This window comes from Bubalus kerabau, chromosome 8 (assembly GCF_029407905.1).
Source record: "Bubalus kerabau isolate K-KA32 ecotype Philippines breed swamp buffalo chromosome 8, PCC_UOA_SB_1v2, whole genome shotgun sequence".
NCBI lineage: Eukaryota > Metazoa > Chordata > Mammalia > Artiodactyla > Bovidae > Bubalus > Bubalus kerabau.
In genome coordinates this window covers 120,088,097-120,103,002 of record NC_073631.1, presented here as the reverse complement: position 1 = coordinate 120,103,002, position 14,906 = coordinate 120,088,097, and the positions used below count along the sequence as shown (strand labels likewise).

Sequence of the window (14,906 nt, the reverse complement as noted above, 5' to 3'; positions counted from 1 at the left end):
TCATTCATTTATTGTTCATAAATGACCAGTCAATCCTAAAGGAAATCAACCCTGAATATTCACTGGAAGGACTGATGCTGAAGCCGAAGCTCCAATACTTTGGCCACCTGATGGGAAGAACTGATTGATTGGAAAATACACTGATGCTAGGAAAGATTGAAGGCAGGAAGAGAAGGGGACGACGGCGGGTGAGATGGTTGGATGGCATCACCGACTCGACAGACATGAGTTTGCGCAAGCTCCGGGAGATGGTAAAGGACAGGGAAGTCTGGTGTCCTGCAGTCCATGGGGTCACAAAGAGGCAAAGAGTGGGACACGACTTAGTGACTAAACAACAACAAAATGATCTTATGATAAAGAGGAGGAGTTGGGTGGTCAAACAGTGAACGCCATTTTCGGAGATGCTTCAGTTTACGTGAAGATGAGATGAATCATAGACGTCCTCACCCACCAGAGGCTGTTTCCCTTAAGTGCAGCAAGCATTCTGTTACATCTTTCAATCCTACGAAAGCCCTTATGTAACTGAGCAGGGCCCTATGGGGCCTTCCTGGAGGAGAACCCTCCCTAACCCACGTTCTCCACCTGCCTCTTGTCTGTAGAAAAACTGTAGCCTACCTAGGTTTCCCTCAAGTTCCCAAGAGGAAATTTAATCAGAGAACTGAGAAGATGCAAAAAGAAAGGAAAAAAGCCAAACATGGCAACATAATAATAGTTTAGCCATTAACCAAAGTCAAGGACCTTTAGCTCCTCCTCCAGGGCTACCGATGGTATTCTGAGCCACATCCTCTGGGCTGTCTTGCAGATAATGATGCCCCCACCAGCTGGGAGAAGTTAACTGTAAGCTGCACACAAGCGTGGAGACCCGAGACCAGTTGGAACCAAAAGGACACGTTGACGCTTACTTACCTCACCACCAGTCAGTCAGAAGGCTGTCCATGAGCTGGTCGCATAACCCATGACCCCCCTCCCTCACCCTGTCTTTAGAAACCTTTTCTTGGCGCCTTCAGGGAATCTGGGCCTTTTAAGCACCAGCTGTCTGAACTCCTTGCTTGGCGCCTGCAATCAATGTGCACTTTCCTTCACCACAACCTGGTGTCAGTAGATCGGCTTTACTGCACTCGGGCAAGCAAGTCCACGTTTGGTTCAGTAACACTTAGGAAAGCAATACATCAGAACCGTTAAAAGTCTGATTTTACAGCTGCAGTGTAACACCCAAGGGGACTGTTTGAGGCGGACAGTGAGCCCAGGCTGTGTTGGAGTCCAGGTCTCCTGGACACCAGCCATGAGAAGGCAGGACGGAGGAGAAGGACGATTTCCTCGCAAGAGCGACGTGCTACGGTGAACACGCATGAGACTCAACCAACACGCGAAGGCAGTGTTGATTACCTCGACTGTTTAAAAACACGGAAAGCAGCTCACTCTGCTGACACCCGCTACGGGGGATTATCACCCTCATCCTGAGCACTGAAACCAAGCCTTCAGCACAGACCACCTTGCCCTCAGGTTTTCAGTCCGTTTGGCAAACTCATGCCAGGAGACCATATTTCTCCTAAATGCTAACTGATGCAATAAAATGTGTACACCATGTGTCAAGCACAAAATGCTTTTAGGGTTTGGAGTTTTACAAATTTATCCTTCATCTAGGATAAATTCTATTGCTCCCAGAAGGGATAGATAAATCTCAAGGCATAATTATACCCCTGCTGGCCGTGACCTTTGAAGGTGCATATCTGCTTGAAAAATAATAGAATACTCCCTCCTCTGTGAAAGACATTTGAGTTTTTATCTGAACTATGCTTTAAATAAAACATGCCCATGGATACTTTATTTTCACGACAGGGGGTCATCTTTAGTTTCTTGGGGCTTGAGTTTTCTAACAGTCTAACAGAAGCGATTAATCACATTTTGCCACATATTTACACGCATCCTTCATTTATCTGAAGTCCAAAATGAAGTTATTTTCTCCATGCTTGTCTTCCAAGGATATGCCCATATTCTACCCAACTTAGTTGTGAAACATCCATTCTGTGATCAATGCTCTCCTACAGAACAATATTTTTTTAATTAACTCCTGCTGTTTGTCTGCATTTGCTTAGGAAAATTCGGATGCCTCCCCCTAAGTCATCCCGGGAAACCACACAATATTGCCAGCAGCACAACCCAATGTCTTTGAACATTTCCTGAGCACCTCACCTTGTCAAAAAAAAAGTGAGAGAAACTGTGGAAGGCAGAGATGAGGACCAGAAGGAGGGCGGCGTGGGGGTGTGGGGAGGGGGACTGTAGTGGGTGGAGGAGGGGAGGGAGGAGGGGGAGGAGCGGGGAGAAAGAAAAAACAGAAACGGAAGCAAGGAAATGCCATCCTTGCCTCACTCTCCTTGTTCTGCAACTGGTCTTCCATGCCCCAATTCAACAAATGGCTTCATCCAACTTTAACCTCGAGTCAACACCTCTGGATTCCAAAGATGAGCCCCTGACAACACACTCCGCTGTGTATACCCAGAGCTGAAAACTCTGCCAAATCACGCTCTCACGTCTTTTCCCTCCCACTCACACTTCTGGGTCCCAAGTCTTCCCGTTTTGAGAAACAAGATGCGCTCAGGGTGCTGCCCTTTTCACTGTGTATATAAACCGGGAATCCTCCTGGGAGTCAGAAGGTGAATCGCCATGCCCTGGGGGGACTGCAGGCGATTACAAATCACAGGGCTGGGGGCTGGTGATCGGGGGCCGGGGCAGCACCTTACCCTGCAGGACCTGGAACCTGGGCACCAGAGCAGGAGGTGGCGCAGCTGCTCTGGGAACGGGGCTTCACTAACGGGCGAGGAGCTGGACTCACTGACACCCCCACCCCCACCCCGGGGCCTGGGGGCACCCCAGAGGTTCCCACAGCATCAGGACACTTCACTGTCAAAAGCTAAGGTACCGTATTTCCTGCCCTAGGAATTAAGCAACTAGTCAGCGCTCCACCCCACTCTGTTCTGCAGATTTCTCATTAGAAGAAAATGAAAGAACCATCTTACCCATGAGGGATTTTGCTCAGGACATAATATCCAGTATAGGAGTGTTGATATATCTGAAACAGACACACAAAAAAACAAGAAACAAAAAAAACAAGCATTGAGATCATGGTTGTGATTATATTTTTCAAATCACTGTGAATCCTAATAAGCCTGGACCAAAAAGCATGTAGTCAGGAGACCAGGCAGCCAAGTCTTTTATTTACTCAGGAAGTAAATTTGCATATCATGTCAGTCTTATTTCCACCATTTGCATGTGGTTTACTGGGTAGCCAGAGGCTTGGTGTCATTTCCAGGACTACCTGGTTTGAGATTAAATCAGGGCAGAGATTTCCAGCTCAACTAATGTAGCACAGAACTAACGTGGACGTGCTCATCAGAGGCTTCCTGAAAGCCAGCTGGACCAGAGATGGGGAGACCCAGGCCCGGCGGGAGGTCCCTGAAATCTCCGGCAGAGTCCACTCTGTACCCTCGGTGAGCTCTAATACCAGAGCCAGCCAAGACGGGCTTACCTGGGCAAACTCCTGTCCCCTGGACAACTTGATGTGCATGTTTTAGTTTCAGAGAGTGGCCAATAAATTAAGAGCTCATTGCAAGGGGAGCGTGGCATTTCCAAACTCCTGTAACCCTCAGGTCTCAGATGTCCCTCTTCAATTCTTGAGCCAGGAGATTACGCCCCAACCCATAAATGCAGTGACTAGAATGCAAGGGTCACCCCCAAAGAAGGGAGAACGTGGCCTCTGTCCTCTCTAGCTTTCTGGAGAGAGACCCTCTGGGGGTGTGGAATGTGATGTGTTGGTTACCCTGCAAGGATGAAGTGAGAACCGTATTTCACTTCCCTTGCTCTGGAAACTTCTGAGGGTTGGTGCCCTGTGTGGGCCAGCGCTCGCTGACTAGCATTTTAAAACCAGCTTTCTAAAGATAACGGGTGAGGGACATGCAGCCAAGGAAGACAGAGCTACCGTAGGGCGTGTGCAATATGGACACGCTTGGTGCTGATGACGGACGTGAGCCTGCAAAGGAAAACGGGGGAGGGTCTGCTAACACCCCCGACTCCACGCCTAGTCTGGGCCCCCGCATTAACCTCGAGGGGATCACAGTTATTTGGCGAAAAAAGGACCCAGATATAAAAATAAAAAACAGTGCTTAATTTCTAAAGAAATTTCGCTTCCAGTGACCCCAGGACTCCTGCACTAGACCCCCAGGCCCTGGGATGGTGTGCTCAAGGGCAGGAGATGGTCATCCAGCTGGGGGTCTAGTTGAAACTCTGGTCCAGGTGTGAAGAAACAGCTTTGGAGGAGCAAAATCGTGACGAACACCACGCACTCCCGTAGCAATCTGAGCAGGACTCCTCCCACCTCCCCGCCCCAGGACTGAGCTGCGGTTCTGAAGTGCTGCAGCGCTGCTCCCCCAGGAGAAGAAGGCAGGGCCGGGGTCCCAGCCCCTGTGTCCTGAGCAGACTGACGCTCAGAGAGCCCCTTGGAGGTCCGGGAGCTTTGACAGAGGGTGCCTCTGGGAACAGAGACGGGAGTGGAAGCTGGGTGGCCCTGTTTCTCTATGGCCACAGCGTCTGCGCTGGGCTGTTCCGTCTCTCCAATGGTGCCCTTTCACGCTACGTGGCTCACCCCAGTTTCACGGTGACTCCAGGCGGCACCTCTGTTTGCTGAGATGGGAAAGTGAGGCCCTGCAAGGGCCGTGGAGGATGGAACAGTGATGGAGGCATGAGGAGAGGAGGAGGGCTGGGTCCTAACTCAGTGACCCCAACGGGGTCAGAAATGATGGCCCGATGCTTCTGCACAGGCTGTAAACGGTACTGAGGCCTCCCAGCTCCTTCTCGGGGCGTTTGCTCTGCAGGATGATGGCTGTCAGATTGTGAAGACACTCGAGTGACTGTAAGGGGACGAGCCAAGGTTCTCCCCCATGAGATGACCACGAGCCAGCAAGGCACAGGGAAGCTTGGAAATTGATTCTTCACCCCCCAGTCAGGCCTGCAGATGACACGGCCCTGACTAACAACCTCACAAGAGAATGTGAGCTGGGGCCACTCAGATCTAAGATGGTCCTGAGTTACTGACCCACAGTAACCATGAGACAGGAAGTATTGGTTGTCTTAAGCCACTAAGTTTCGGATAGCTTCTCACACAGCAGTTGGTAAATAATACATCTAGTTTAAATCCAGATGATAAAGATTAACTATTAAATCAGAAGTGGACAGACTTTTGAGTTTCTGGATTCCCTCCCTATAACCTTTCAGCAACTTCTAAAACAAATAGACAAATTACCTATCAAAGAGTCCGTACCGAAGAGGTGAGGGGTGGGGGGCATTATGGACCAAAGCATTTGGAAAAAGCCTTTGAGGTTCCCGTAGAGAACAGTCCAGAGCACAGGGGATGAGGTGGTCGTGACGCTGCTGGGAGAGTGGGGAGCATTTCTGGAGCACGTTCTACGCACTGGCACTATGCCAGCTCCTCAGCATCGGTGAGTGCGCTCAATCTGCATGGGCTAGGTATTATTATCCTATCTTTTGGATAGGAAGACTGAATCAAACCCGTAATACTTGAGATCTGTTTCTCTCCAAGCACATACTGGAAATTGCCTGAACAAAGGGTACAGCTCTTAATTCTCAAGTTATAAGTCCAAGTTGGTTGTTGTCAACTGAAAAATCCAGGATACCAAGAGCTGTAATACATATGCAAAGTAAGGACACGCACTGTCTTGCTTGGTCGAAGCCCTATTTATTTGGCCCATCTGGAAATAGTGATTTCAGTTCATTCTCTGGATATGACGTTCCCAAACCCCTAGACTTACATCTTTACACCTCTTTAAATATGCCTGCAAATGACCCTGAAATTCAACTCTGTGGATATCTTCTGAGTGGGACCAAAGAGAAAAAGGAAGACAAAACTAAAATAACCTAATAAGGATAATAGAATAAAACGATGAGAGAGCTATCCATTTACAATTCTGCCTCTGTTCTGTCAGGCAGGAAGAAAAAAAAACAAGCCTATAGGGATGGGAAATGTAACAGAATATCTAGAAAATGAAACCACTAATTAGAAAGATTCAAACAAGATGAAAGAGAGTCAAGAAGTAGAGACAGATAAAACCTGAGGTGCTGGAGTACCTATGTGCCAAGTACGTACGTAAAAGAAGCATTCCAGGGTAAACCGTGGATGCAGATGAAGAGCCTTCAGCATGAAACTGCAATTATGACTCAAAAGCTACTCTTAAAAAACGGGGAAGTAGGAGGAAGATGAAGTGATTTTCTCAACGCTCCAAGATGAAACAATCAAATACCATTCTCCTCTGCAAAATGTTCCCTCAACCTGGAGCCAAAAGAACCACAAAGAAGACTTTGAAAGAGGACAAATTTCAAGTGTTTTCATTTGCACAATGCCTTATCTTGAAAGACATTAAAAAAAAAAAAAAGTTACATCTCCCTGAAAGAATTTGAGATAAAAGCCTTCTGTGTGTGTGTGTGTGTGTGTGTGTGTGTGTGTATGTGGATTCTCTCTCTTGAATTTATGCATCTTTCTTTAAAACAGACTCTAAATACTTCTGATCATAGAAAAAAGTACAAAGAGCTGGAAGTTAGTAAGACTGCATTGTTATTTTTTTGTGAGTGAACTTTTAAAAATTCACGAATATAAGGTTTCTTCCCATACCATCAAATTTCTCTTGGAAAGTAAATGCATGAAAATCTGTTACCCAAAATACCATTCACAAGATGGAAAAGCAATTTCATCATACTGTTTCTTTTTTTTTTTAATGTATCATACAATATAGCTGACATAGGCATTCAATAATTTGGAAAAATAACCCAATTTTGTCTTGGGCTAGGTTCATATTTGGCCTGCATCTGATATCTGAGGGCTTCCCTGGTGGCTCAGCTGGTAAAGAATTCACCTACAATGTGGGAGACACAGGTTCGATGCCTGGGTTGGGGAGATCCCCCGGAGAAGGGGAGAACGACCCACTCCAGTATTCTGGCCTGGAGAATCCCATGGACTGTATAGTCCATGGGGTCGTAAAGAGCTGTACATGACTGAGTGACTCTCACTTTCACTTTAATATTTGTGAAGCATCACTCTGTGCACAGCCTGCTTTCTTATCCTCTCCCACATCACTCTCTGAGAGACACTGACTTTGACTTCCCTCTGGTCTTTCCCACTGCAGCCTCACCAGGTGCACTGAGACGGGCTCACTTTATGCCCTCTTCCTCTATGAAGTCTCCCACTCTTGTAGTCTTAAACCATGGTTACCTGAATATTAATTTCATGGACCTGTTTCCTCAACGGTAGGCCAGTGTATCAGACTCCCCCACTGACTGCTTTCTCTACCTTAGGTTCACAGGCACCCCAGACTCAATATTCTCCGAAAGAAACTCTTCAACAACCCTTAAAACCTAGTTTTCCTTTTGTATTTCCTATCCTGGTTGGTGGCTCCCTCATCCCCTCAGTAAACTGAGCTGAAAACCGAGTTTTTCTTAACTCCATTCTTTGTCTCCTTCCTCCTCTGGCTCAATTCAATATATCCCCAAATGGTGCTGAAATACTTTCTCAAGTCCTTCTCAAATCCATCACCCAACCATCATCCCTAATGCAAGTGCCCTGCCTCAGACCCCTGTCCATCCTGCCTCTCCTACAGGAGAAGCTACCGTGTTCTTCTCTAAGACTAACTTCTGAGACCTTGACCCCATTCCCTTCTGCTTCCTGTTGAACTTGATTATCAACTCTTCTACCACAAATTACCCCGCCTTATATTTTTCATCAGGCTTCCCAGGTGGCTCTAATGGTAAAGAACCCGCCTGCCAATGCAGGAAATGCAAGAGACATGGGTTTGATCCCTGGGTTGGGAAGATCCCCTGCAGGAGGGTATGGCAACCCACTCCAGTATTCTTGCCTGGAGAATCCCAAGGACAGAGGAGCCTGGCGGGTACAGTCCACAGGGTTGCAGAGAGTTGGTCACAACTGAGTGCACGTGCGCACACACACACACACACACACACACACAGAGCACATATTTTTCATCACTCCCTCTCCATGGTTTTGTCTCTCTGATCTGTTGAATTAAAATCTCCCACATGAAAAAAATCCTTGACCATTTCCCTCCTCCCCCAAATTCCTTCTCTTTAACTAGCACGGTACTTTACAAGGGAAGTCTGCACTGCATCACTTTCCACCACTGCATCATCCTCCCGACGTTCTCAAAGTGCCACTTCTGCGTGTCTGTCCCGCTGCCGTGCACAACAGCATCTAATTTTCCAGCCTGCTGGCTCACTCTGCAGTGCATGACAAAGGCCACAGGAATCCTTCTCCCCTCTTCGTTCCCAGACAGGTCACTGGCCTCGGTCTCCTCCCTCCCTGTCCTTTCTGCTCTGCAGACCCCTTGAACGGATGCAGGCACCAACCTGCTACCCACGCAAGTTCCCCTCGTTGGTCTGCACTCTTGGTCTGGAAGGACATTGCTTCCTTATGTGACGTCTTCCTGAGTTCATATTTTCATGCTTGATCTACTTGCTGACTTCTAAGCTCATATTTTGGCTTATGTTGGGCCTTTCAGCATGTTTTTGCTCCAAACTGTCATACCACATTCAATATTTTGAAAACCAAATAAATTCTTCTCCTCCTAAAAATTCTCTCTCTTTTTTTCTTTGGCTGCACTGTGCAGCATGTGGATCTTAGTTCCCCCTCCAGGGATCGGACCTGCGCCTCCTGCACTGGAAGTGTGGAGTCTTAGCCACTGGACTGCCAGGGAAGTCCCCTAGAGAATTCCCTTTTATGTTCTTGCATGCATCTAGTTTCTCGGTACAAGCATCTTGGAATCAGCTCCAACCACTCCTATTCCTTCCTCCTTTCCTACTGTCCAGGTACAACTGGTTTTCAAATTTCACTGGACTGTGACTTTGGAATGAACCTTAAATTCACAGCACAATTTCCACCCTCAGTAACACTGCCCTAGTTTGATGCCTGAGTTATCACAATGACCTTCCAGGTGACCTTCCAGCCTCTGGCCAGAACTCCCCTCCTCCCCAAGGCCTGGAGAAGTCCTTTTTCACACACAGGGGTTGGGAGCTGTGTGTGGCTGTGCTGGTTTGGAATAGTTTGGGAGTAGGATGCAGGCACTCCTGTGTATCCACTATAATTACAACTCAGTTTTATACTAAGACATATGTTCAATTCCCAGCCTGCACATCATTTGATGGGTGAACTCAGACAAATTACTTGACCTCTGAGCCTGAGAAGTAAGAGCTGTGAGTATTTGCATAGGAAATATAAGCCATGAGAAAGGAATCAAGAATGCTCATGTTTAAATTAAGACCTATATAGTCTAGCTACTAGCACTGTACCAAATCCACAAAATTCTCTTTTTGTCCACTCTTTTGGGCTGTAAAAAAACAGGAATTCCACAGAGAGAATGGCAAGGTTGGAGCTGACCTCTTCCAAGGGTGGGAGAGACAGGAAAACAACTGAGATTGTTGCCCTCTGGACTGGCTGCTGGTCAGCACCACCTCTCCATTCAGACTGAAGGCAGGAGAAGAAGGGGATGACAGAGGATGAGATGGCTGGATGGCATCACGGACTCAGTGGACATGAATTTGAGCAAACTCCGGGTGACATGAAGGACAGGGAAGCCTGGTGTGCTGCAGTCCATGGGGTCACAAAGAGTCGGATATGACTTAGTGACTGAACAACAAGTGTTCCAATAATGAGGTGGATGGTCCCTTGAAGGGGTGAGCTCCCCAGCACTGATGGGATTCAGGCAGAGGCTGGAGAGCTGCTGTGAGGGACGCCCTGGAATGGGTGTGTGCATTCTTAGGCAGATGGCTCCAGTGGACATGACTCCCCTTTCTTGTCTGATCCTACATTCTATTCATTTATGGGCTTCGCTACTAGCTCAGCTGGTAAAGAATCTGCCTGCAATGCAGGAGACTCATGTTAGATCCCTGGGTTGGGAAGATCCCCTGGAGGAGGAAATGGCAACTCACTCCAGTATTCCTGCCTGGAGAATCCCACAGACAGAGGAGCCTGGTGGGCTACAGTCCACTGTGTCAAAAAGAGTTGGACACGACGGAGGGACGAATATTTTCACTTTTCCTTCTATTTATCGAGGAAATTAAACATATCAGAGGGTACAGATGAGCTTGGAGTAAGATTCTCCCAAGCTAGAACCAAGGACACCACGGATGGAATGATACACGGCTAAAGACATAAGATATAGGACTGTGAAGTGAACGGATGCTAAAGGTGCCAGGGAAGATTAACACAGGAAAAAGTCAGACTGAGCAGGGAAAGAACATGAGATGTGGAAACCAGACGGTAAAAAAAAGAAGAAGGAAAACTATCCATACAAGATGCATGCTGATGAGTGAAAAAAATAGAAATCTGAAGGGAAAAGATAAAAACTCTAAAAAGAGTAGCTGGCAAAGTTAAGATTTCTTGGTTTTAAAATTGGAGAAAATAAGCATTTATCCAGAAGGTCTATCTCCTCACAGTTTTGAAGGTTCTGTTACCAAAAAAGAAGGAATTTCATTGGCTTCCAGCTGCAATACCAGTTCCCCTGAGAATTAACACACAGCCAGCCCCAGGAGAAAGCAAGCAACCTGCCTCCCAAGCCCAGGCCAACGTTCCCTGGGCCATGACGGATCCTCGCACACTGTTCATGATCCTTCTGTGACGTTCTATAGATGTTCCCTCAAAACCTTTTTGAGAGCAGCTTTATGGAGGAGTAATTGACACATCAAATACTGCACGTAGGTGACTTCCCTGGTCATTCAGTGGTTAAGAATCCTCCTTGGAGCGCAGGGGACTGGGGTTTGATCCCTGGTCGGGGAACTAAGATCACACACGCCTTCCAGCAACTAAGCCCAAGCACCATAAGTACTGATCGCAAGCACCATAACTACTGAGCCCAAGCACCACAACTACGGAGTGCAAGCACCAGAACTAAGCCCAAGCACCACAACTACTGAGCGCAAGAACAACTACTGAGCCCAAGCACCACAACTACTGAGCCCATGCCACGACTAGAGAGTCTGTGTCCTGCAATGAAACGATCCCACATGATGCAGCTGAGACCCGATGAAGCCACATGAATTAATTAATTTTAAAAGTTAATGTCCCTGGCCTCGTATGTTCGGCACCTCCTAGTCTTTTGTGAGTACTTGTGGAAAGAAAGAGTTCGATGCATATTGTGTCCAAGGACGATTACGAACTGGGCTATTGTCTTCCTTTCGTCTTTTGAAGTAAAGCAATTGGATATATATCTGTTTTATCTATTTATTTTTTTAATCAGTTTTATTTTGCTCATTTTTAAGTTTTGTTTTGGAAAGCAATAAATAGCATTCTATTAAAAGCATACCTAAAAAAAAAAAAAAAAAGTTACAAAAAAGGCACTGCACGTATGTGATTTGTTCGAGTTGATGAGTCTAGACACTTGTGACAATCAGGGCCTAGGCACCAGACACACCCAGCACCTTCCACGGCTGCCTTGTGTCCCTGACAACCTTTCAGGAAAGCAGCAAAGACCAGATAATTAAGCCTGAAGCCCTGGTGCCCCCTCGGTCAGTGGGGAGAAGTGAGGCGAGGAAACCTATCCTCTGTTTTTTCAAAACCACGTTACGAGTCTCCACACTCACGTGGTGTGTTCCTAAGACTCGGTCCTCACACGTTCTGCTGAGCAACCTGCCCTCCTGGTTGTGGATGCCCTCCGTCCACATGGCTAGACCAGGGTCAGGGTCAACCTCACACAGCAGCTGCCATTCCTCCAGGAAGCCTCAACACCCGCTCTGAGGATGGCTAATGACCCAAAGGGGGCTTCAGGGTCTGCCAAAGGCTCCCCGAATAGTCCATCCAGATCCTTCTCTGAGTAATGAGAACAAGCGAGCGCATCTCTAATATCTGATGAGATAAGAGCTAACCAGTTCGTAGGGTCTTACTGGGAAGAAATGAATATCCTGCCCGGAAACCCTTTCACTTAGTGGAGAAACGGGCCCAGTGGAGGGTTCTCGGTCTTTTGAGGAGTGAGATCCATGGACGGAAATGCTCTAGAGAAGATGCCCAGGTCAGCAGGAGTCTGGACAGAAAGCCGGGTGAGAGACACCCAGGTCAGGTGGTCTGCCCAGAAGAGAGAAGCCCGAGGGCAGCCAGAGGGCTGATTCTTGGTTTCAAACAGCCCCGGGAGTAAGTGCCAACAGGCCTGTTCTCATTTCCTCCCTGCGGGAGGACAGTGTTGACAAGTTCACGTGACATGGAACTCATCTCAGCCCAATGATGCTGACTGCTGGTGACAAAAGCTAGACTGGCAAGGCTTCCAGGCCCCTGGCAGTAAGAGTGTGGATGCAGAGTGTGCAGGGGCGTGCAGAACGCCATGGCGACACTGAGCCCGGGGACTCTACATCCTCCCCTGTTCATAGAGCCCCTCGGGTCCCAGGGGGGACTGCACCCCTGCGCTCCCCACCTCTGTCCTGTCTCGTGCCTATGTTTAACCATGCAGGCGCTGAAGCCTGGATCTGGGCGCTCAAGCCTCAGGGCGTCACGTCTGATAAGCCGCTGACGGTGACTCCATTGGTGATGTCCCCCTGCACACAGAGTCCACACTGCTTCCTCTCCTAGATTCTGGAGAAATCCCATCTCGTGACAGAGTTGGTCTCTGCTCTACTGTTAATCTCCTGTTTCATTCCTGTCTTTTATTGGGCTCTACCCCCAATGACTCAGCATCGTGCCAGAACATCTGGCCTGGTCTCTGTGAATCTCAAGTCCTGATGTAGAGGTTGATGATGACGAAAAGGTTCCTGAAGAGCCCAGTCCTCCCAGAGAAGCTGCTCCTTCTGCCAAGCACAAGGTCATGGTCACCTCTGGGGTCTAGCGACTGCACTTGGTATACATCTCCTCATACTCGGCTGACTTATTTGATTTTGTCTCATGAAGAATTTGGCAACCCATTCCAGTACTCTTGCCTGGAAAATCCCATGGACGGAGAAGCCTGGTAGGCTGCAGTCTATGGGGCTGCACAGAGTCAGACACAATGGAAGCGACTTAGCAGCAGCAGCAGCAGCAGCATGAAGAATTGATGCTTTTGAACTGTGGTGTTGGAGAAGACTCTTCAGAGTCCCTTGGACTGCAAGGAGATCCAACCAGTCCATCCTAAAGGAGATCAGTCCTGGGTGTTCATTGGAAGGACAGATGCTGAAGCTGAAACTCCAATATTTTGGCCACCTGATGCAAAGAGCTGACTCACTGGAAAAGACCCTGATGCTGGGAAAGATTGAAGGCGGGAGGAGAAGGGGACGACAGAGGATGAGATGGTTCGATGGCATCACTGACTCAATGGACATGAGTTTGGGTAAAGTCTGGGAGGTGGTGATGGACAACGAGGCCTGGCATCTTTGGTCCATGGGGTTGAAAAGAGTCGGATGCAACTGAACATCTGAACTGATCCACTGACTGATCATGAAGTCAAACTTCATGCTATATTGATTTAAAAGGAAACATTTTCTAGAGGGCCTCCACTAACTAGAAATAGATTGAAATATTTAGTAAAAGAAAGAAAAAGATGCTTAGGTGCTCTGATGTAAGATAAATGTTAGGAAATGACTCTGCATAAACAAAATGTCCGTTGTCCTCCAGGTTGCGTATGCTGTTTCCGTGTAACCATCGGCAAAAGTAACACAGAGCAGACAGCTGCGACCACAAAAGCAATGAAAAGACCTCAGTATTCAGTACTTGTATCTCAACTCCTTTCCTCCAGGAATCACTGTTTTTCCACCAGACTTTCTAAATTTAAGAGAGTATGCTCAGTCATGCAGGCGTGTCCAACCCTTTTGCAACCCTATGGACTGTACCCCACCATGTTCCTCTGTCCGTTGGATTCTGGAGGCAAGAATACTGGAGTGGGTTGCCATTTTCTTCTCCAGGGAATGTTTCCCACCCAGGGGTAGAACTTGGGTCTCCTGCATTGCAGGCCCATTCTTTACCTCTGAACCATCAGGGAAGTCCATAAAATTCAAGAGAGTAGATTTCCTCTCGAACCTGTAGTCTCTCCAAACATCTAGTTCTGCTCTTGGTGTTACATCCAGCCCCAAGAACCTCTAATGCATTGTTTTTTGACCAACCCCATTCATCAAACTTCTTAACAGAGAATGTCTCATCCTCTGGGTCCTTCACCCACAAAGCTCTCCAGAGATCAGTGACTCTGAGAACATCTGAGCCTGAAAACAACAGGATTAAAGCTGAGGATGCCTCTAAATAAAGCTCTTAAGTTTCCGAGATGAACAGCACAACTTTCAGCTGTGATTCGGGTCACGTTCCCAAATACCCAAAGCAGGAACACCTCTGACATCCAGGAATAGCTGAGTAATTTTCTTCTAGTCATTTCCTGTGTCTCCACTCAGACACTGCAATTCAAGGAGCGTGTCCATGTGTCTTAGGGTCATCTTCTGGAGACAAATGATATGTCGTAGGGTGCGGGGAAGACATTCGAAGGAAGCGGTTCGCGAGGCTTTCCCTCCTTCCTAACTGATCTTCAAGGACACACGCCCACGTGCCCTGACCTCTCCCCGGCTCCATCACTGCCTGTCCTCAGTGTGGCGGCCACTAAGAGATGACGCCCTACGTCCCCACTCTTCCAGGCTGCCGACTTCTCCTCCGCCCTCTCTGTGCTGCCGACTCTTTCCTGACCTCACTTGAGGACACGGCGTTTTCTTTTCCCTTGCTCGCCTTTGTGTCTCTTCTCGCCTGCATACACTGCCTGTAGGATCAGCCTCGTGGAGATGCAAGGTAAAAATAAATAAAACCTCCTGACATCGTGGATGTCTTCAGAATTTATAAACCATTTTCTATATCCTTTACGTGACCCTCACAACACCTGCTCCCATGACTGGGCTAAGTTTCT

General features: G+C 47.8%; 1 protein-coding gene across 1 annotated transcript in view; it reads right to left on the bottom strand.

Annotated features, from left to right (window-relative positions):
• Nucleotides 1-14,906, bottom strand: part of DPP6 (dipeptidyl peptidase like 6) — a 785,445-nt gene that overhangs the window by 195,202 nt on the left and 575,337 nt on the right. The window contains exon 6 of the mRNA XM_055591348.1: nucleotides 3,018-3,070. Within this exon, the coding sequence (XP_055447323.1) occupies nucleotides 3,018-3,070 (53 nt within the window). The remainder of the gene's footprint in view (nucleotides 1-3,017; nucleotides 3,071-14,906) is intronic.